This window comes from Bombyx mandarina, chromosome 21, assembly GCF_030267445.1.
Source record: "Bombyx mandarina strain Sakado chromosome 21, ASM3026744v2".
NCBI lineage: Eukaryota > Metazoa > Arthropoda > Insecta > Lepidoptera > Bombycidae > Bombyx > Bombyx mandarina.
The window spans coordinates 5,736,391-5,761,935 of record NC_143227.1 but is presented as its reverse complement, the minus strand read 5'-3'; the positions used below and the strand labels follow the sequence as shown (position 1 = coordinate 5,761,935).

The 25,545-nt window shown below is 34.0% G+C and overlaps 1 protein-coding gene across 13 annotated transcripts in view; it reads right to left on the bottom strand.

Moving 5' to 3' along the window:
* Fur1 (Furin-like protease 1) overlaps positions 1-25,545 on the bottom strand; it is a 193,947-nt gene that overhangs the window by 167,355 nt on the left and 1,047 nt on the right. For 6 of the 13 annotated variants that reach the window (XM_089736173.1, XM_089736179.1, XM_089736184.1 and 3 more), the window contains exon 2: positions 23,539-23,865. In XM_089736173.1, the coding sequence (XP_089592299.1) occupies positions 23,539-23,700 (162 nt within the window). In that variant the 5' untranslated portion in view covers positions 23,701-23,865. The remainder of the gene's footprint in view (positions 1-23,538; positions 23,866-25,545) is intronic. The other 7 variants (XM_089736174.1, XM_089736180.1, XM_089736175.1 and 4 more) reach the window with 2 other exon arrangements.

Genomic DNA, 25,545 nt, shown 5'->3' with positions numbered 1-25,545 from the left:
TATTTACAATTATAGTTATGCCACAATTATAGTTATAGTTATGCAATATGAGTTCTTTTATTAAAAAAATAAAACATTGTCAAATATCATTGAAATTTTTGTTGACCCGAGCGAAGCCGGAGCGAGCCGCTATATTAAATATAAATAAAGTATATTTGTTTTGGTGTCAGTTGAATATTGCGTGCATTAAATAAATAACTTTTACCTAAATGATAATTTTGAAATCAATCCCAACTCAGCTACTTAGATTTCTCAGCGTATAAGTACAAAAAAAAACCGTATACAAGTATATTGTAATCCGAATTACAAATTATACTAGACTGTATTCACATCAGCAACTCTTTTATTGGAACCGTCACGAAGCTCCAATCCAATTATCTGTTCCCGATCAGAATTGAATAAGAGATTAAAATCCTTGACCCGATAAAAATGATGAGGTTGAATTAAAAAAACGAATTACTATTTTCCAACCATAGCCCCAAATCATCTTGTAGAACATTCAATGTAACAGCGATCAAATAAGTTATTTTTTAAATTGTGTAGCCCGGCGATAATTGAAAAAAAAAACTTTTTTTCGTAATATTCTATGTGCATAAGACTAGCCAGTAATCTTTATAATACATAAAATGAAGTCAGATTTTATTTAAAACAAAAAAAACTTTTATTAACTTTTATTACTAGTTGTAGGACTTCTTATGAGTCCGCACGGGTAGGTACCACAACCCTGCCTATTTCTGCCGTGAAGCAGTAATCGTTTCGGTTTGAAGGGGGAGGCAGCCGTTGTAACTATACTGAGACCTTAGAACTTATATCTCAAGGTGGGTGGCGCATTTACATTGTATATCCTATGGGCTCCAGTAACCACTTAACACCAGGTGGGCTGTGAGCTCGTCCACCTATTTAATCTGCACTACCTTTGGTTGACTGGTAGAGAATGCCTTAGGCATTAAGTCCGCCATTGTAAATTTTACATGAAGTGTAATAAATAAATAAATAAATAAATAAATAAATAAATAAATAAATAAATAAATAAATAAATAAATAAATAAATAAATAAATAAATAAATAATCAATAAAAAAATAAAATAACTGGATCACTTAAATTTCTAACAATTTGGGAATTTAAAAGTAGGGTTTTGTTCCTAACAATACGTAATCAAGAAAAACATTATAAAGAGTAAAAACAATGTTCACTAAAAAAAATCCAAAATAAATATATCACAGTTATAATGGATAATTAAAATGTAAATTTGTGTTCGTGTGGGCCGGAGTCGAGCTCGGGTTCAAACTGTAGATGAGCTGGTTTTAAATAACGCTACTTGCGAGGCTCCAACTGTCTAATTTAGTTAAAAGCATAAATCAAGAGCTTATGATGCACGATTCATATCTGTTTTGAAGGTCTAATAGTGTGCTTACCGAAATACAATGTTTGTACTTCAAATTGAAATAAGAATACAGGTTACTTTGTAATCAAACATGGAACTAAATTATTCAAAGAATATATCTATTACGTTCTACAAGCAGGAACAATTCTGCTTCCCGAAAGCGATCCGTTAAATTATCAATAAGATGATTCCGTCCTAAAACAAAAATCTATCAGACCAATCTTCCATATTCGAGAGACATAACTTGTCACTCTCTCAAAGCTGGTTTAAAAGACGTGTACAATTCAGGGGACATAAACTGCAGACGGAAAATCCTAAAAGAAAGCATCCAAGATTTTAGTAGCCGTAGAGAAATCTCATCTATTCATTATTATTTTAGACTAGCGACCCGCCCTCGCTTCGCCTCGGAAACATTAAATGTTATTATTGATAGCTGAGTCCCGCGATGTTACCCGCGGTCATTGTCGTACTGCGGGTAAAGCCGCGGGGCGAAGCTAGTCTAAAAAAAGTAGCCTAAGTTACTCCTTATATCATCAGCAACCTATCAGTGAAAGTCCCGTCCAAATCGCCGTTCCAGAGTCTAGCCGGAACAAACAGACACAGACAAAAACTGTAAAAAATGTTATTTTGGTGTATTTACCGTATGTATATTCATATGCATATAGTAAAAAGCTATTATTTTAATACTACAAACAGACAAATCTATATATTAAACAACAACTTTTATTCCAATAGATTCATCAATGTTCTTGTAAGATAACTACAGCGACCAATGACTAGCAAATCTGCGCAAGCAGTCATCAAAGCTGCACAATAGCAAAATAGCTAATTTGTTTTTATAAACAGTATTGTTTCGCGTTTTCTGCGTCAATGACCTACTGATGAACATTGGTTCCTAGAAAATAAATCAATTAGAACAAGTATTTACTTTCTTTTTATATGTACAATTATTAGAATTAATTAGATGGTTATTTTGTTATAGTAGTGTTAATAAGTAAAAAAAATAATCGCGCGATTGAATAGAACGAGTTCGAAGTTTTGGAAGGATTTCTTTTTTGGTAATTAAGTAGTCACACCAATTTAAGCATTCAAACATTACTTGTAGCTTATACGAAGTATACATTGATTGAATTCAAACACATGAGCATATTAAATCGGGGACGCTCGAGTTATTCCGTTGCTAAGCAACAAGAAGGCTTAATGTTTAATTAGCGACATGAATGTCGAAGGAAATACCTGAAATTTGTGGTGTAATTTGCATGCCAACGCAAATTTGGAAATGCTTTTGTTAGTAAATGTGTCAATTACGTTATAACGTCTTGATTACAGTTTTGTAATTTTGAAATCTTCACACGACATTGTTAAGGCTTGCGGAAAATTAAATTAAATAATAAATAATAATAATAATAAATAAACATTTACTAACAATCACGCCACGTTAACTGGTCCCGTGATAAGTTCGTAAAGAACTTGTGTTACAGGTACCAGATAACGGATATAAATGTAAGATTTTTATTATACACTTACATATATTTAATATACATCCATAACCCTGGAAAAGACATTTATATTTATCATACAAATATCTTCCCTTGGCGGGATTCGAACCCGCGACCCCCTTGTGTAGTGACCATATTATGTAATAAATATATCCATGTTAATATTACAAACACGAAAGGATCAAAAAGGTCTAGTTGGTTTTCAAGCCCAAACCACTGAACTGATTTCGTTGAATTTTGATATGCAAATATTTTTAACCCTAAAACCTCATATGTATATTCTGTTACCACATTAGATCTGGACTTGTAGTCCATTTTTTGGTTAACATTAAAAATTATTCAAATGATTATTCCTCTAGCTTATCCCACAGCTCCATTTTTTTCCGTGGTACAACAAGTTTATTGTTATTGTTTCCGAAACTTGATCTACGCCATTTCACTAAGGCTCTAAAGCCTGATTCATAATCAATTCTAGATCGATTATCATCAATAATGGCTTGTCAAGAATATGTATCTCCGATTTTTCAATAATTTTTTTTATATTTATAATCTAAATACTTCAAAATAAAGGCGAATAGTTATTGAATAGAATGTACATAAATGTATACATGTTAATATTGCTTTAAATCCAACTGAATATTCTTTATCGCAAAACGAGACTTTGACTGGGACCGGAACTTTATTTATATATTTATGTTTTCGGATTTTCTGCAAGTCACAAAAGTGAAGTCATAAAAGTGAAAGTGTATATTTATATTTTATTGCATAGACGATTGAAGCCTACGTTTAGTTTTCTTTCCTATTTAATAAGGATAGGAATAGCCTAAGGGAGTTTCCACATACGCTCCGCCGCCCGGGATGTTTAGTTAATACGCCTTTTTGCGTGTTTGAATTTCATCACACAATGTTATTCCTTCGTCGCGAAGTTATTCCCGAACATTTGTTAAATAGGTATTAAGTATTCCAGATTTGAGCCCACTGAGTTTCTGGCCGGATCTTCTCAGTGGGACGAGTTTCCGATCCGGTGGTAGATTCTGCGAAGCACTGCTCTTGCTAGGGGGCCAGTGTTAGCAACGCCTCCTGGTTTGGGACCCGAGAGCTCACCTACACGTTAGGATTACGCTGACATAGCCCCTCAAGGCTTATCAGCCTAGGTAGAAAAAAAAAACATATGAACACCAAAATCGTCGCATCGCTCGATAGGAGTAGCTACACCAGGCGTCTTATCGTTTAGGCAACGGCGACTTAAATTTTTTTAGGATTACTTTTCGTTGGAGTTATTAACGAAATTCTACTAGAAATTATTCGTAACTAATCATTGATAAATCCTACTTACTAAAAACGTTACAACCAACCAATGAATAACATATACGAGTAGTGCCCGATGTCGCTCTAAAATTGTTGGCGCAGTGCTAAATCAATGTAAATTTATTAACGTCGCGGATTTTTTTTCTTCAATTTTTATGCATTCCTGTATTTAAATTCACATTTAAATAAATGATAATAAGACAACCAATTTATAGAGAATTTAGTATTTTTTGTAGTGAAAAATTTATTTACCCACTAAGGAAACAAATATATATTTCAACTGTCAGAATCCTATTTAGGTACGTATGTAGTCTATATGATGGCGTTAGAGATGACTGAGCGGTAGTTTCCGTCATCATTGGAATTCGGTTGAACGTGGGTTGAACTTAGTTTATTGCAATAATAGTCAATAAAACCTTTTGAATAATCGTTATTGAAACTCTCAACACATAATTTTCACAATGACAGGGTAAACCGACAGTTTCGTTTCAACTGGCCGACTGACAGACTGACTGAGACTGAATGACATACTAACAGACTGACTGACTAAGACGGAATGCGACGACTCTGTCCACGTACCGCCATTTTGTACTCTGGCGTTACGGCGACTACCCTACATTTTTGTGATATTTATCAAAACAACATTTTATCATTTAAAATAATAATCAAAACAATGTCTTAATATTACTAAAGTCGTTATCCACGACATATATATTAATACGTGAAGCAAAAACTTTGCACCCCTTTTTACGAAAATTGCGCGGACCGAGGAGTATGTAATTTCCCACACTACTAGAGAATATAGAGAAGGAGTGCAAACTGCTAATATTTTTTCTTTACTACGCATAAAAATCACATTAAATCAATACAAAAAAACATTACACACACTACCATCTATTTGACACACACGCATATATACTCTTTTGTTTATCGTATACAGCTTATGGTCAAATTGAGAAAAGATTAATATTGTTTGTCTTCAATATAATTTGTCCATTGTGTAGCCTTGCGAAATCTGTGATTATAGAAGTATAGTCTTTGATAGTAGAATCATAATAATGTTCAAACTTATAATTTCAGTTAATTATAGTCGAATTTCGTCTACCGTGCGACCAGTACTATTACTAATTTCGTCAATTTAATTCCAGTTTTGTACTAGAAATTCATACATTATCAAGAATTACTCTTGTATTTCAAAGGTTTTATCTTATAAGTCTATATCTAATTCTAATGTTTAGAAACCTTGGATGATGATCCTATTCTACGGAGATCACATTGAACCAAGCCATATTATTTTCAATATCTAATGAACTGTAAACGATACCGCAATTTTCTACGTATACATACCATACTCATTATTGGACACGGGAAGTTTATTTAAAACATTTTTTTTTGTTGTTCAGTAAGGTGTCTAGTAATGAAGTCAATGAAACATTTGGCGTTTATTTTCACTTTAAACTTCACACACGTTAATGCAGTGGAGTGTAATTGTGAAATTCTTGTACCACAAAAAAGATTCATAATATTACAAAGCATAGTGTAGCCGTCACGACCATCGTGGTGCGTAATGTTATAATTCAGTACGTACCACTGCAGCACTGGTTATATTCTGAGCTGTCGTGCACACGCGACAAATCGGACACGTGTCTTCAACGCAAGGTTAGAAATATGCATTTAATTCAGAATAATAACTTTTTTCCTGATCACGCATGTACTTCTTAATGTTTAGTTTGTACTGCGCAGTTTTTTGCATACAAAGCATTGTAATGTAGTGTACCATTAAAATTTAAATCGGTCATTGTCGCTCGTCGTCTGCCGACCACTCAGGTCTCTTTGAATTTCATTTAAGAAATGTTGCAACCATAAGCGGTAATAGAACATTCTAGAACCGGGTGAAATTGTACATGGTCTAACTCTGGACATGAACTGTGTATTGAGAAGTTGTCTACAGACGGCTACTGTATTGCGGACGGTAGAGCATCTCAAATAAATGAGCAGAGAAACAAAACAAAATCCTTCCATGGGCACATGGGACATGATTTCTATGTCTGTTTTATAGTACAACGACGGCGCCAAACTTACAACCGAAACATATCACTGTTTCACAGCAGAAATGGGCAGTGTGGTATTACCTACTTTCATGGTCGCAAAATAAATTAATTTCGATCTATAGATATATATGTTTATCTTCTAGGCTTTGTCAAACGATTCATCTGATTGTGACAAAAATTGGTGCCAAGTGGATAATTTTTTTCGGCAATTCAAGGATTTTTTCTGTCATCGGACAAACATCCATCTGTACTAAACCGACATCTGTACTATCAACATACAGCAAGCAGTTCAAGCGCAATTAGTTTCAATAAATCTGTTTTTCATACGATTATTTATACTAGTGATCCCCCGGTAGTCGAAATTCGACTATGATTAATTGAAATTCTAAGTTTGTAACCTATCATGATTCTATTGTCAAAGACTATTTATTATACTTCTATAATCACAGATGTCGCCAAGACAAATATTAATAAAGACAAACAATATTTAATCTATTTTCAATATGACCACAGACTACAAGCAAGAAGAAAAGTTTGACAATAAACAATTAGTATGCATGCGTGTGTGTGTCAAATAAATAGTAGTGTGTGTAATGTTTTTTTTAATGATTTAACGTATTTTTATGCATAATTTAAAAAAATATTAACATTCTGCACTACTTCTCTATATTCTCTATAAATGTGGGAAATTTCATACTCCACCGTCCGCGCAATTTTCGTAAAAAGGGGTACAAAATTTTTTCTTCACGTATTAATATATATAGATTCATATCAAATAGTAACCAACAGATGTTTCAATAGTATAAAATCATTTTGAAATAACGAATATAAATAATCGACGTCAAATTTTTGTATTCTCAATCACTATACGAAAGCACGGTGCTACAAGTTGATACTCTTACAACCCAATAATTTGGAACAAAATTACAAAATCTAGCCTAAATATCATACAACCGTTCTAAAAAACAAAGTTCACACAGAAAGAAGTCAACGAATTTCTTACCCAAAATTGAAACGTCTTTGATAAATCTGTCCTCTTTCACGATTCGTTTCGTGGATTATTCCCGCTTTAAAGTTAAAGCCTGAACAAACATTTCATCCAGCTTCCGGGGCTGCAAGTGCATTCATATCTAAAGCGAACATCCCTTGTTATATCCCTTTTGTCAGACAGAGAACATCTTCGTACTCCCTTATATAAACTGTCTAAGCTACGTAATTGAATTTCAAATTGAAAATCACTTTGCAGTCATTGTGTTAATTCAATTTCAATGTATTTCTATTTAAAATGCTTTCAATGAAATAATGTCAGAGATTTGGATAAAAAAATACAAAACGAACAATTCGCTGTCAAAAAAAACAGCAATTTGATGGAAAATAATCATCTTCAAATACAAATTTTTTGACCTTGTTTGTTTATCTGTTGGCCTGCTTGTGGCGGGTAGCCATCATACAACACAAGATATTTGATAGATTCCTGTATCTCGCTTACGACATTTTCAAGATAAGTTCACATATATTATACAAGTTCCGAAGAACAACATTCGGACCTATTCGGAACGCAATCAAGCAATATCACCCGCTCTGTGGAAGATCTTCCCTCGGTAGTTAAATCTCCGAAAATATAAAAATAAATTATGTCCAAAAGTGATGATCTACTTAAGCTGTTTATAATATTGAACTGTGTGTGAAATTAACGATGCTATGAGACAGCCGGAAGTTGGCTTAAACGCATTATACTGTAGATCACATATAGACAATAGTAAACAAGCATGGTCATGGACCGCATGGTACAGACTACCACCAAGTGCTTCCTTTACTAGATCTGACCATCTGACTGGTGTTCTGCCCACGGCGCGCTTGCCCTCTATGCCACCGATGACCTAACACTGTGGAGGAACGCCACATTTGGTCGTGGTGGTAATGAAATACGTACTCAAAGAATAACATCGTGTAATAAAAATCAAACCCGCAAAATTATGCTGGTAGGACCTCTTGTGAGACCGCGCGGGTAGGTACCACCACCCTGCCTATTTCTGCCGTGAAGCAGTAATGCGTTTCAGTTTGAAGGGTAAAGGGCAGCCATAGTAACTATATTGACCTTAGAACTTATATCTCAAGGTGGCTGGCGCCTTTACGTTGTAGATGTCTATGGGCTTCAGTAACCCAACACCAGGTGGGCTGTAAGCTCGTCCACCCATCTAAGCAATAAAAAAAACGATCCACAGCAGTGAGGGAACGATATAGAAGAAGAAACAAGCAGACAGTATCAACCCGCTCGACTTTCTATCGCGCCCTACCATTAAAGAGAACAAGACGCTCTCCCACTTTTAAAACTGTATCAGATTTCAAACACCCCGCACGGTTACTTTAACGTTGTCTAATGTAGGTATTTATCATTCGCGCACGCTATCTTATCGCGTTTCAAATGATAATCAAAATACTATGCTTCAATTAAGGACTTAACAAGGTCACTTCACCGTATGTTTGGCAATATGAGTCACAGTGCGATTAACGTTCCAAATCCTTGTTCTAGCAATAAAAAGTTTGGCTGCATATTACGATATACAGTAAAGAGGCTACAGACTGTGGAGAAAACACTTCTAGTGATGAAAATAACAATAAATTTCTGAGCGGTAATATCGCGCTTTAGTGATACACATAACGCAATTCCTTACGGCAATTAACATAGATTTTTAACATATCAGTCAGTTGTAAAAGTTTGGTGCGGTAGTATCTTCATTCCACCGACGATCCGTATTTCATTGAGACGTGGATCGGACGGTAATCAAGAAATTAATTCCACGGGAACACAGACCGTCCTTTGTAGCAGCCGACTTCTAATATAGCAGTTTAATTAAATATTCAATCAGAAAATGTTTACGTGTTCATTAGCTATCGTGTTTACGTAACGAATTCTCGTTCTTTTATTTTTAATTTTTCACACTTTTATATCTTTGCTATGAGTCTCTATAAAAGATATAAAAAACATCCACGATAAGCTACCAATTGGTCGAGATATGTTCCCCATTAAAAAAATCTTCATTAACATGTGAATGTTGTATTTGTTTAATTTCATTATTAGTATCATATAATAACGATGAATACTTAAGATACGCTTGAGGTCTCCAAGGTTCTTTCACCACATTTTCTCCAAACTTTTTCTCTAAAATTCCAGTTAAAATGAAATATAAGTGCAATCCATACTGTTCGCTTCTACTATAAGAGAATAGAAACGTTTTCTCGCTAGGAAGGGTGGCAAGTAACTACAAAGGAGGGCAAGTGAGCCGGTTTTACGGCGTTGAAGAAAAACTGCTAACATTCCGGCAAGCCAGTGAGATTTCTTTCGAATTATTGATAACTCTTAGCTTGGAGGTATATCGTAGACTAACTTCGTGTTATAATGCACTAATTTTATTTGAATATCCATTATACATAAAATGTGCTAACAACATTAAAAGCAATGACACACGAGATCCTTAGATTTGAAAGCAGATAAAAAATAAAAATAATACAGATGAAGAAAAAATAAATGAAACATACTGTAGTTTCATAATTGAAAACAAATCCAACTCAAGGATTCAAATGGTATAAGTATAGTCCCAGAGACAAGACAAAAGGAACCAAAAGGATCGACGCCGGTAAGCTAAAACAAATAAAAAAACTAAGGCAGATTGTTTCGAACGGACTTATTATTATGTTGGCGACCTACCGCCGCCGACGCACCGGGCAGCCAACATTCGAAAAATTAATCCACTTTAAAAGCAACTTTTTTGTATTCAATATTCATAATAAACTAGCCGTTATATATGGAATGCAATAATCGTATCCCGCATCGGTTAAAGTTTATGAAAATGTTTTGTAAGCTTATTATATCATTTGTTGAACTAAGCTGATATTTATGTTTGTTTTGGTATAGTGAAGAATTTTACGGATGTCCATTACCATAATATTGTTTGGAATTTGAAAAAACTTATTACGGAAACAATTTATTTTTTTGCTTTGTAATATAATACTCACTACAGTATCGTTTGTGACCATGACCTAACCTCGAAACAACTAGAATTCTGGGACCACGAAAGCGTTCGTAAAACTAATGAATTATTTATAAACGAAAAAATTCCAAAACAAAACGTGTTCAAATAATATTTTCACTATAGTTTCTATTTTTATCAATACTTCAGAGAATGTTCTTCGAAGCAAAGAAGTCTAACAAGTGATTTGGACATAACTCTTCTCAATCATTACCCTTGGAGCATAATAATATTATTAAACATCCGTCGAAGGTAATAATTTGTTCCCTGTTGCGTTAACCTTCATTAGGACAAAGGCAGGTACAAGTTTTTTCAACTCGCTCTCTTGTTCCAGGACCGTAACAATGATCCAACTATTTTATTTTATCTATGACTAATTTTCTTTGGGATATTTTATTTATTCGTATTTATCAATATATTAACCAAGAATGTCGACAGTAAAAAAAAGGCCTCACTTCAGATATTATGTTAAAGAATTTGTAGGATCCAAAGATCTTGATGAGTTTTATTAAATAATCAGTCGGTCTATTGACCATATTAAAAGTTAGGCTTATACTATTTCTACACTCCTTCCCCTCAGCTTACTGCTACTTTTTCCTTCCTATGCTGATAGCCTTGAGAGGCTATATCAGCTTCTCCTTGACGTGATTACTGCTATGATTCCCTATCTATTTCCGAAATTCCTACTATTTTTTAAGACGGAATGCCGCCACCTGCTTTGTGACATTAGTTATATGTATCATTACGCATTGTTATTATTTCGGGGCATAAATAGACAGGTTGAAGGTACCTCCTGCCCGTGCAGGCACACAAGACCCCAACCTGCAGGATATTTTTCCATTAAAAATTAAGTTGCCATAATCAATTGAGTCACCGTAGTTTTTTTAAAGAATAACTTGCGTGTATTAAAAAAAAATCATGAGTGATTCGATAATATTATGTGGGGTGTAAATCTCGTTTTTATGTTAAGTATTTGACCTGCAAATACTCTAAGCGAACATGAAAAAGCTTTATTGAAGCCCTTTGATTCTGTGAGATTGTGATGCGAGGCCTCCATTTTGGGACCGAATCCTACGACCCGACTGGGAGCTCGTTTGCATATAAGACAGATCTAGTATCGGGACTAAACCTAAATAAATGGTTTCCACATGTAAAAGGAAACAATTTCAAATGTCGTAGAAATAGCATGCAGGAAAATTAACCTTGTTGTTTGAAAAAAAAAATGTTCTGACATTTTACCTTTTTTGTATTTTTTTGTATAGGCATTAACATAGATATGTACATAACATAGAATACACTTAATGTTATTAATTTAAGTGTTGCTCGATTTATCAATAACAATTACATCTATCTATATAAGTATATATAAAAATGAATTGCTGTTCGTTATTCTCGCTAAAGCTCGAGAACGGCTGGACCGATTTGGCTAATTTTGGTTTTGAATTGTTTGTGGAAGTCCAGAGAAAGTTTAAACGGTAGATAAATATGAAAATGCTCGGAATTAAATAAAAATAACAATTTTGTTTTGCCTTTGACATCAAAGGCCCCCGTCGGACTGATTCCTTTTGTTTGTTTTAAGTTTATTTTATACAAAAGTTTAGGTCTTTTATTTATCGATTGAGGCACTACGAAGTCTGCCGGGTCAGCTAGTCATAAATAAATAGACGGTGTAAGAACTTGGATTCCGATTTCTGTACTCGCAAAGTCGAAGGCAATCAATGCTGGAATAGATACAGCATAGACATTTAAGGTGACACACCACCGAATATATAAATATTTATAAAACGATTACCAACCAATTATCATTAACGATTAAATTTCGTTATCATTGTGCACACTGTTTGTAATTAATATTTTGAAAATTAAATTGTTCTTAAACTCACTACGCGACATATGAAATTTACAAATTGTTTTCGTTACTACAATACAAAAATTAGCCGTCACAATTGTGCTGTTGAAGTCAATGGAAAAGAAAGATGAAAGAAATGCGAACGTGATGATAATATAAAAGAGAATGGCTACACAACAGACGAATGAAACAGAAGATAACAACAATAATGAAGCTTAATGAATGAATCCAAATAATACAAATGCATTGTTTGCTAGTTTGATATTGTGTAATGCAACGCATACGGGTTGAAAGTCAGTTTTTTAAACAGGGGACGATCACCATTTTCCGTAATTTATAATAAATATCGTGGAATAAACTTCAAATCATTCAATGCCGTTTTTGCAGGATAGCCGTCGAAGCACGGTGGTTCGTGAGGAACGTGGATCTCCGAAGTAACACGGAGCTAGATTCCATCAGTAAGTATCAGTCGGCATCAGTGCGGCATTTCGAGAAACCGGCAAGACACGAAAACCTTCTTGTCCTGGCCGCCGTTAAGTACATACCCGATCCTACGGACCGAATGGTAAACGGTCTTCGTTCTCGTCGAACCCGTCGCTTGCGACGAAGGGCTCGACGAGTAAATTAGCCCACAGACACAGCCCACTGAGTTTCTCGCCAGACCTTCTCAGTGGGTCACGCTTCCGATCCGGTGGTAGATTCTGAGAAGCACTGCTCTAGCTAGGGTTCGTGTTAGCAACATCGTCACCTACTCGTTCGGTTACGCTGGCATAGGCTACCAACATAGGTGGAAAAAAAAAGAAAATGAAATAAAATTTAAATGATGCTTAGTGGAATCAGCCAAGTTTATAAAGTATATTGCTATCGACTTCAAAAACACCGTTATATCAGTGTTAATTGATATTTTTTTACTATTTATAATTCGTTCCGCATACAAATTTACGGCCTGGACAGACTTGGAATATACAATAAGTGCCACTTATCCGACTTCGGATGAGATACGACTTTTGTACACATTCTACTTTAAGCTTCCGAGTTATGACCACAATAAACTGAAACGAGAAATTTGTTTCGTACATAAACAGTAAACAACTCAGTATTACTTAAGTTACTTGCTAATACAAGAATAATTGAATAATAAATAAAGAAGGAAGTCGTTGTAATTTATATTACATGCTATAGTAACAAAATAATATAATAAACATGAGTCTTTGTTATTTATATTGTATTAGTGTTTTTGTATGTCGAGAATCCGCAATTACTTGGCGATTGGCGACCGCAACCCACGCTTGATATAGATGATTTTCCCATTAAGCTTTTGCCACATTATGTCAAAACTCAGCACTAGCTCGTCTGTAGAAGCATTTCCCATGTGTCCTTTATAATATAATCATTATTCATTAACTTCCGATAAGTAAGCATGCATACCAGTATCTACTTTATACAACATTTTCTTTATTCTTCTTCTTTTCTTGCCTTTATCCCACATTATGTGGGGTCGGGGTAGCCTGTCCCTTTATTATACTGCATAGAATTTAGCATGAGTTTTACGACCGGCCACCTGCTTCACGTGGACCCTCCTTGAGTTACGAGTATATCTCTAGTAGCATATCCATTACAACGTGCCATGGCGAGTGACTTTTCTGTTCCTTCTTCTGGTATTATTATGGTATTATATCTGGTATTATTATCTGGTATTATTACGGTATTATATCTGGTATTATTATCTGGTATTATTATTACTATACATTAGTAGAATTCGATCACGTCTCTGTGACTATTGCTAAAAACATCATTTGTTTGAGACCACTCGTACTACTGCATACTAACTAGTGTACTAAGTTTCATTTTAATTGGATAAATTGTTTAGGAATGCATAAAAGATAAAAATTAAAAAAATATAATTCCTATTTAATTAATTATCATAAACCTAAATAACATTTTTCACATTTCAAAAAAGTGCAAGTGTGTGGAATTTTGTTTCTCATCTTGAACAGGACGGAATTCGATACAATCATTAATTCCCTTCTATTTCAACGATTTCATATAATTTCCAAAAATCCTTCCTTAGTTGGTGCTTTGAGCATTAATTACCGAGATGTCAAGATTGTAGTACCATCAGCTTAAGCTCTGTATTATGAGTTAATCATTCAGGACAAATATGTAATTATATATGTACAAATAAAGTGTTATGACTTATTCCGTTGTGTCAAGTATGAATCTAAATCGATCTCACCAACCCACATAATATTTATAGCTGATTACTTTGAGAAGCAACTTATCATTTGATTCACTTGGCAAAAATAACATGTTTTAGCCAGATAAATATTTGGAGATAGACAAGTATAAGTGTTTTTTTATTGGAAGCTTTTAAGCGGAATATATTTAACAAAAACAATGTTAAAGATCATGATAAAGAAATGGAAACGTATGATCGAAAGAAGCCAGTAATTACTTTTCTAGTGGATGAAGTTAATCGGCTTAATAGAGGCCGAGCTAAGAAGTCAGTAGTGTTTGTGGCTGAAGATAAAGACGTGGACACAAAAGCAGATGCCCCTTCGGCTTGTGTCTACAGCCCCTTTACTTTAAGACTCCGGGGTGAACGTTTAAGCTGACGACGATTGCCCCTCACAAAAGGCGGCCGTCGTGCCACCGCCTTCGCTTCTTCCGAATGGATTCTAAAGAAAACGAATCTCATTTCGTATCGGGGACTCATTGTTTGAAATTCTTTCACAATTGCTTTTTAAATTTGACAATTTTCTTTGGCTGATTAAAGACTCTCAGCTCTTTTGTAGTTTAGTCCGTATTCATTAGTTCTCTCCATATATTTGAAGATTTTCGGTATTATATAGAAGCACAATTGCATATCTAGGTCCAGTCAGTGCGATCATTCTACTTACGCGCTTTTATTAAAGATAATAAGGATAAAAGGAATCTATAAATCATACCAATAGTCCTATTTGGATTTTCGTGACAGGAAAACTTCAAATTTCGTGTTCGATTATCGTTAATAATTATTCATAACGTAATCGCCTTGCTATCCGCTCCATTATTTTAATTTATTAGAGTGCACGACTACGCTGTCATTCACATCCTAATTACCCAAAAAGTATTCAAAATTCAGTGTGAACAAGTCCCACAATGAAGTCACTGACACAGTTCCGTGGCTCGTACTGGTCGTGTACACCCTGCTCGTAGCTTTTATTTAAAAAACATTTTGATTGATGTGACGTTAAAATACAACACACGCCTTTGTATGTTCTTCTAACTATATATGTATATAAATTAAAGTCAAAGTTTGTGTACATGTTTTCCTATATGCATTCCTAAATAAATTTATGAATGTGATGAATCTTGGTACAGTTGTTGTTGGAACACTAGGAAAAATTTAGTCATAGTACCATTGAATCGCGATTGATGGCCAGCGATTAGTTTCGAGAAATCAATGTTCTTCATACAATTAGAGAAGAGTGACGGAAGTGCACTTGTCTATACTTAATATTATAAAGAGGAAACATTTGTTTGTTTGTTTGTATTGAATAGGTTCCGAAACTACTGAACCGATTTAAAAAAATCTTTCACTATTTGAAAGCTACACTATTCCCGAGTGGCATAGGCAACTTTTTTTGAAATAAATGAGGGTTCCTTACTGAAACTCCAATAATGTAACCCAAGGTGTAAAAAAATTACCTAAAATATTCGTTACATCGCGTGCCCTGCGAAAACTATTTATGAGAGAATAAAATAATGTACTACGACTTTGTAGAACACATTATTATTTACAAAAAGTGTCGCGACAGCATATTTCCAACTATTATAGTTATGCCGCAATAAGTGTTCTTTTATTTTAAACAATAAAACAACGTCAAATATCGTTGAAATTTTTGTTAAAGACCCGAGCGGAGCTGGAGCGTTCCGCTTGTTTTGAATAAATCACAACAAATATTACCTTATTACAATTCAACGGTCTAAAATACAAAAGAAAAATACCTACCCTCATTATTGTAATGTGGCCGTTAAAGTGCGATTCCGGTCGAACTCAGTATCTCTTTTGAAGAGATTTTGCATTAGAGGTATTATCATCCGAATATTTCATTTCATATTTCATGTGAATATTTCCGATACACATTATTAAATAACTTTATGTTTTGGGTTCCTTAAGTGTTCAAGTTTATCTTTAGATATTCTTAACGAATAGAAGCATTTTTTTAAGGAAGCCAATATATAATATCTCATCCGTTTATCTGTGGTATTCTAAAGAAATAATCCAATCCAAGAACGAAATTAAAACGGGCACGCAACAAAATATCTTCAAATAGGGTCAACCACCTTTACGGCAGACGTTCACGGGCTGCTCATATCTTGACTTTTGCTTCAATTCGTTATATAAACGAGTTTCAATGGTTAACGTTTTCGAGACTTTTAATAACTATTAATTCCCCATACCACTTTAATGTAATGTGACGTAAAGCAATTCTGTTGTATATTTTATAATGTATGACTTAATATTTAGCGCCACTACATTGGGAGCTGGGCGCCAAAGCACCTTGGCAAGCTGCCTACGATTTTGATGAGTGCTCGTCCTGTGACCCCTGTGATGAGCGGAAGCGATCGTAATAAAAAAATAAAGCAGGACAATCTTGTCACGAACATGCGTCATTTTGTCCAGTCATTTTCGTATTTTGGCGACCGAGTTACTTTTTTATTGCTTAGATGGGTGGACGAGCTGACAGCCCACCTGGTGTTAAGTGGTTACTCGAGCCCATAGACATCTACAACGTAAATGCGCCACCCACCTCGAGATAAGTTCTAAGGTCTCAAGTATAGTTACAACGGCTGCCCTACCCTTCGAACCGAAATGCATTAGTGCTTCACGGCAGAAATAGGCAGGGTGGTGGTACCTACCCGTGCGGACTCACAAGAGGTCCTACCACCAGTAAAACTTACTTTAATCTTACTTTAAACTTACTTACTTTAATCTCACTTCGATGCTTTTTCTGGATTATTTTTATCAAAATTACTTCATTATCAGTATCATCAATATGTCAAGATGGAAATTCTCTTCTTCGTTCTTGAGTCGTTTGTTTAATGTCGTATTATTGTTGGTATCGTAATTTATTCTGCTAATAATTCTGTTTCGGATAGTCGTAGCACTAATACAATTAAAACTTCTCTTGTGGTTGAAACGATCATCGGCACTGAAGTATTGTCGAATTTCGAATTGATCCATTAAATCATCTTTTCGCATGAAAAATGTAAAATTTCCAAAAATATTCGAAATTGAGGTAATGCGGAATCATTTGATATAATTTGGTATCACCAGTATTTTTCTAATAAATACTGTCAAAAGAGCGTAGTTTATAATTCATTTTTTTTTGTTTTACCTATGTTTGGACTACTATTAACAAAATTAATACATAATTTTATCTTACTTTAAAAGACAGATAATATAACTGGTAAAAAATAAAAAATTAACGTTGCAAAGATGATTAATATTAAAAATATTACATGTTAAACCTTTAAAACACTCTCCTGTAAAATTAGTAAGTTTTCAGATTATACAGTTTTAATGCGAGAAGACGAAATGTGATGAATTTCTCTGCCAAAAAAGTTATCAAATTGAAGCAAAAACCATTTGATACAAACAATCAATTGTGCCACAAACATCATAATGATCTAGAAGGTTCATTATCGGTCACCAGTAGTTAACAGATACATATAACAGAACAAGGTTATTGCGCCGATAAGAATATCAAGCAGTACTGCTGCAGCTTAAACAAACACGTGATGATGAAATAACTCACGTTCATAACAAGACTTATATTATATTATAGATAATTATATTAACTTATTAAAACAGGTTGAATACAGAACATTCATGTCTGGCGATACACAACTTATACAGTTGTTTAAATATTGCAACTAGTGTTGTACCCGCAAAACTTAGATTTTCCTCGTGACTTTTATTACAGAAGTCACGGTATGGCATTATACATAGTAGACATAGAGTAGTAGACATCAGAGACATAGAGTCAAACATGTATGTTCTCAAATTGTTAGATTTTAACTGGTTCTAAAGAATAAAATATATATGCGATCTATTTCGGATAATACTCGTATATCATTAAATACAAAAATAAATAATAGTTTAATAAAACTAACAAAATACGCTTTTATTATATATTTGCTTATTATATAATAATATATGCTTTTCAGGATATTATCAAATATCTGTTCATAAAATATTTATAACTACTGATACCATGCACCCCACGCTTTTTTTTACAATAAAATCATTTTTTCTTACTTACACCATTTTTATTTCAAATTTATTAAAATTTATTTTCTATTATTTAGTTGGATTTTCTATAAAACCGTATTTTTAAACTATTATATAACGTCATAACGTAATAGCGTTAGTTTTTTTAAACTATTATTTATTTTTCATTTTTTAGTTGAATTTAAAATTTTTCAATATTTTTTTTATAATTGAATTGTCATGGGGCCTTAATAAGTATACCAAATTACGAGTTAATCCGACGTTTTGAAGGGTTTCAAAATCATGTTCAAAGATTCCATTACAAACATACATACGTCTGAAGTTAATAAAAGCGTATTAAAAACGAGTGCCGTCGGGAGATTCCTTCATTGGAACAAAGATACTTATTATCAACACATTTAATCTTTTATTTACAGTGGAATACTTATTAAATTAAATAATAATTTAAAATAGTGTTATTTATATAAAAAAATATAATTTATTTAAGTTATAAAATTAAAGTCGCACAATGCTGGAATTTCCTTTCCTATATAATAGAAAAAGAGAGAGAGAGAGAGCCTCATTAAGAGAGCACGACAAAATTTTCGTTACTTGACGATTTATATCAGTCAAACTACTAATAAGCCGCGTTACGGAAATTCCTTTATAAAACTATATTTGAATCCGTATAAACGTATTTCTAAAATTACTAGTGGCCCCGCAGTAGTCGAGATTCGACTATAATAATTGAAATTATAAGTTTAAACATTATTATGGTTCTATTGTCAAACACTATTATATTTCGATAATATAATCACAGTATTCGCCAAAACTGCACTATAGATCAATAGTATTAATGACAAACAATATTAATCTTTTTTCAATTCGACCACAGACTTTAAACAATAACAAAAGTTTCCCAATTGACAGTAAACAAAGAGCATATTTTTATGTATGTGTTGTGTCAAATATACGGTAGTGTGCGTGATGTTTTCTTTATTGATTTAATGTATCTTTTATGCATTATTTAAAAAAAAAATTAGCATTGTGCACTTTTGCTCTATATTCTCTATAAGTGTGAAAAATTTCATACTCCTCCGTCCGCGCAATTTTCGTAAAAAGGGATACAAAGTTTTTGCTTCATGTATTTAATATATTTTTAAAATTATTAAATCCGACTCTTATATTTCTGATGTCGTGATTTAAATCCCCAAAGTGTTAGTGTATACTTTTTAGATGACGAACTCAAGTATATGTTATTAGTTATATGTGTGCGCGCTTGATCACTCGAGCAAGGCAAGCTACTACGTACAAGACCTTCACGTAATTCTTCCTATAATCAAGTTTGAAGGGAATGTTTGTGTCATATTTACTGGCGAATGTGTCTGACGTGGCTTGGGTCTGGCCACGACATTTTGTTATCGAGTTTATATTGAATGACAGCTTTTGTACATGGGCCTCTATAGCATCAAAGCGCCTATTCTCCGCCCTCCTGTTCGGTGCTCACGTTGTATTTCTATCATAATAGTCCCACGGCCGTATCCAGAAAACATACATTGTCAAACCTCTTGCCTCTATCGCGAGCACTAGACAATTGAAGTAAACGCGTATAATACACGAAAATGTTATCTAAAAAAGTCTGTATATGAAGCAAGAGCGATTTATTTATTTTTATTTATTTATTTATAGTTTATGCACAAAACAAAACTTGTACACAGGCGGACTTAATGCCATGGGCATTCTCTTCCAGTCGACCATAGGGTGGTGCAGAGATAATGCATAGTAGGTACATTAACAAAAGAATAACAAACAACAACAAAAAACAAAACAATAACAAAATCAAAACAAAAATCTTCCTTAAAATAACATCTCAGTATACACATAATGTTAAATATAGGTACTTATGTAGATAACATATGACTTTGTATGCATAAATAAACAAACTACAATTTGATATACCTATGTATAAAATAGTAAAATACATACATACACATGATTACACACAATATAATATACATGTAAAGTAATAATATATATTGTAATAATATATGTATTTGAATGTGTATTACATGAAAATACACAATTTAGTATGATAGTTAAGAATGGCTAAAAGTAAAAAAAAAAATTAAATTTAAAAATAAAATAAATTAGTTTGGAGATGATTCTTCCAGTTTTTTGTGGTTGTATTCGCGAACTTTGAGTTTAAAAGTAAAGCGATTGCTAGTCATCCTGATTTCTTTGGGAAGCGAATTCCATAATATTATGGACTGTACAAAGAAAGAAGAATGTAAAAATCTGAGCGATGGATAGGACATTGTAAGAGACGATTATGTGAAGAACGTAGACTTTTCTCATGGCTTGCGTTCAAATATCTAAAATGCGATTTTAAGTAAGAGGGTGAGGAGGCAGAGTCCAAATGAGAAAACAAGGTACTCAGCGCTATCTCCTCTCTACGCTGACGGATTTATATGTTTGAGAAATATGTCGAATTCATAAAATATTCATTCATTAACCAGTTCGTTACAAAAACGAATCCTGCGTATGTTTTAAAACCGTTTTCATCTCTATATTGAGACGTTATAACGGAGAAATTTCATCGGCCTAAAATTAGAAAGGCTGGCTGAAACGGACAAGATCCCGTTGTCACTTAAAATAAATAACCGCTCACTTAAATTTCCTGTTTATTTTCGTTCCCCCACTTCGCATGGTGACATTATGAGCGCTTCCAAATGTTAATTCGTTGGGTTCGAAGACATTTAAAGGTATAATTTCTTTTAAAAAAGAACACTTTTTTTTTAATTAAACCTACAACATTTATAATGTGGGATTAATAAGGTTTTAGTGTTTTTGTTGTTTAATTAGTAAGAACAGTCGTGATTTTGTGCTGGCGAAATATGCTTCAACATATTTCGGACAAATGTATTATTATGATTTTTTTCTTTTTTCTTGAGACGGTCCTGATGTGCGACTTAAATTGTGAGTGTAATTATTTTGTTATTCATTTTTTAGAAAAATTTAATGATGTTTTGGGATTACCTTAAAATATTATTATTGTAAGACAAGTCTATGTAAAAGAAAGACTCTTCACTATCTTCACTTTTTTCTTCATATTGCCCGTTAAGACATACAAAACTCGAAAACTAATTCAAAGATCCACGAAAGAATGCAGAGAGGTTGTCTCAATTAGATGGCTCGACTAAATTCGCTTAACTCAAGAAAACAAGCTACATTACGCCCTCCAAAGGACCAACACTGATGGAGGAGTATCATAGACGAGAAATCAATTGATCTCACATCGGTGGAACCACGACCTTCGGTAATGAGGAAGACGACGCGAGGAAGAGCAGTACTGATACTGCTGAATGAATGTTGAATACATAAAAGGCATGCGATTAATTATTTACATGTTGTCTGTGTTTATTTTCACATTGGAAGCGCATGAGTTGTGTAAATATGTAAACGATGCTATTCAATGGAATGCGGTCGTCAAAATGCTTCTTGCACAGTTCACAAGAGTTTTCTAGAAATAACGCACTAATTTTATCACAGTACAATACAAGCAACACGATTCACTTGCAAAACGATCTCGATATCTTGAATATGGCAATTGTTAAACTAAATCTTAATACCTATATATAATAATTCTGTTCGCGTGTACATATTATGTTTGTGAACTAATTACTTTTTTTGTGTGCGTTCCAGTGAGTTCGAGAATGGTATAGATTCACAATGAAATGTAATAACTTTTTTATTAATTCATCATCATTCATGTTACTTAGTCTAAATGAAATTTTCGCTGTATTTTTTTGTTTTATTATAACTTTTTCTTAAGCCGTTTCATTAGAACAGGATAAGATTAATTTGAATTACAAATTCGGAAACACAGCTGTGAATTTTAAGGCCATTCCACCTTGTTTTACTTTCCTTTGAGGTCAACCTTAAGCGGTCAATGTCAAAAATTGTTCATTGATTCATTTTGTGGAACTCCTAATTGTTTTGTACAATGGCGGAAAGCAGTTACGAATACGTAACGAACCATTCAAGGTTACCTATTGACCTGGCAATAGCTAAGCTGTCATTATTATAAATGACCGGTCTAGTCAACGAAATTTACATCTATTCATTTGCGCCGTTAATTAGAAAAAGGAAATTGTATTCAGACTCTCGTGTTGGATACTCGATATTATTATTCATGAAAATATGTACTTTGTTCTTTGATGTCGAAGCTTTTGATACAAGGCTACAAGATGTTCGGTAAAGTCTGATCTATTGATTTCCAGAACCAGATCGGATGTCAAGGTGAGCCTTGAGTCGCGACAGAAACGAACGTTCAGTTTTGATAATCAATTTGTAGACAACTTTTTTTTGTCCCTACCTATTCACTGGTTGCCTAAGGGCATCGAGATTCGTAATATCTTGATGCCTAAGGGGATATTTCAGATACGCGCGGACGGGTAGGTTAGCTCACGAGTTCAACCTGAGAGGATTTGCTAACACTAGCCCTAGCAAGAGCAGTGCTTCACAGAATCTACCGCCAGATCGGAATTGCGATCCATTGAGAAGATGGGCGAGAAACTCAGTGAGCTAATATAAACCTCGTTAGTGGCATCTGTGACTTACATCTCAAATAACATTATTCTTTAATAAATATATATTATCCGATACAGTATTATCAGAAGTCGTCGTGGCCTAAAAGATAAGACGTCCGTTGCATTTGTATCTATCGATGCAACGGTGTTCGAATCCCGCTGACAAGTACCAACTTTTCTAATGAAATACTTATATAACAAATGCTCACAATTCACTACCACAATGAAGGAATAACATCGTGTAATAAAAATAAAACCCCCAAAATAATAATTTGGGCAATTACTGTTGGTAGGACGTCTTGTGAGTCCGCACGGATAGGTACCACCACCCTGCCTATTTCTGCCGTGAAGCAGTAATGCGTTTCGGTTTGAAGGTTGGGGCAGCCGTTGTATTATACTGAGACCTTAGAACTTATATCTCAAGGTATGATGTGTTCACTGTCGGACGGATTCCTTTTGTTTGTTTTAAGTTTATTTCATACAAAAATTTAGGTCTTTTATTTATCGATTGAGGCACTACGAAGTCTGCCGGGTCAGCTAGTATGCAATAAAAAAAAATCTCCTTACCTTTCCAAGATTGACGAAGCCGTGGTCCCTGGCGACGGCATCGGCAACTTCTCTTCCTTCCGGTATGTGGACGGCCCATGTTGGCGTGTAATGCCCTAGTGTTGTTTCAATGTGCGACAGAACCGACACCAGGATCGAGAGTACGAGAACACCGCGCGCCATCGCACGGTCACACTCACCAGCTAGTACTTATCAACATTGCACATACACAAAACAGTTAAGGTCAACTTCGGTCCTAAAAAGTCTGATAGTATATTTAAAAAAAAAACACTCAGACTGTAGCTATTTAGATCTCTTCTATTTCATGTCAATCTTTGATATGTATGCCTAAAGTTAAATTAATTGTTTGCTTGTTTATGTATAATAATAAATAATTATACATAATTTTATAAAGAGGAAAGATTTGTTTGTTTGTATTGAATAGGCTCCGAAACTACTGAACCGATTTGAAAAATTCTTTTACTGTTTAGAAGCTATACTATTACCGAGTGACATAGGTTATAATCTTTTTTGAAAAAAATTAGGGATCCTTACTAAAACTCCAATAATGTAACCTAAGGTATAAAAAAATTACTTAAAATATTCTTTACATAGCGTGCCCTCCGAAAACTATTGATGATAGAATAAAATAATGTACTACGACTTTGTAGACCACATTATTATTTACAAAAAGTGTCGCGACCGCATGCTTCTAACTATTATAGTTATGCCGCAATAACTGTTCTTTTATTTTTAAAAATAAAACATCGTCAGATATCGTTGAATTTTTTGTTAAAAACCCGAGCGAAGCCGAAGCGGGCCGCTAGTTGTAATATAATTTAGCTGACTGACAGGGCTGTCCACTAGTTAGCACTCTTAAGTATTTTGCCGAGGCTTCGATTCCCAAATCGGACAAACATTTGTATGATTAACAGATTTATTTTCTCTTTGCTTGGGTGTTTATTATCTATACTTATGCGTCTATTTTAACGTATATAAGTATGAATATCAGGCCCTGGCACCCAAAACACAAGGAATCCTAATTTGGAGTTTGATGATCGTAGCGACTTGTGCCCTGTTATAATTATTAATAGGCAGCGGCTTGGCTCTATCCCTGGCATTGCTGCCGTCCATAAGCGACGGTAACCACTTACCATCAGGTGGGCGTATGCACGTCTGCCTATAAAGGCAATAAAAAAATTATTATTATTAATATTTAAAAAAAAATTTAGCATTCGAACCGAATGTGTCCAAATTAAGGAAAATGGACCGTGCGAAAAGTCCTAATTAAATTTTTGCACTACATATTTCCTGATTCGGCTTTTCGAGCGTAGCACTTCGAGTTAATTAATGTAAAATTTTCAACAAAAAAGTTGAAACAATTATTTCTTAGCAAGTCTCGCGTTTAATTTAGATTTGGAATTGCAAAGGGTATTTTTAGTAAACGGTATCAGAAAAACAACTTAAGCAACGCATTATATATTTGCTTTCTTAATAATGCCGTTTAATTAATATTGCGACATTGTCCAACTACGTCTTCTAACATGGAATAATTTACTGAATTGTCACCGGGGATTCGAATTTCTCTCCAATTTCGAATTCAATGGGTGCGGTTTTTGTGTAACGACTAACAATAAAACGTTCGTTCGAAGTAAATTACCAATCAGACGGAAATAGGTTTTCAGTGAATTAAAACTTGAAGAAACGAACCTTGCCAGCACTTTCGTAATAACTGGGTCAAGTATATAATATATGAAGGACAAAGCTACAGATCCCGACAGGGCTATCTTTGTATCGCTCTTTATTATCGAATCACAAGGAAATCATTAATCACTGCGTTCTATCAACGTACTTCAAACCTACTTTCCTGATAGTAATGCTCACTGACCTTTTCTTTGTAAACAATAAATCATAGAAAATTTATGTTTAAAATCAGTTTATGGTCGTAATTAGTGCGTTATTTTTTTTAATTATTAAACTGATTATAAAGTAATACTTGAATATTTATCTCATCATCTTTTATTGAAC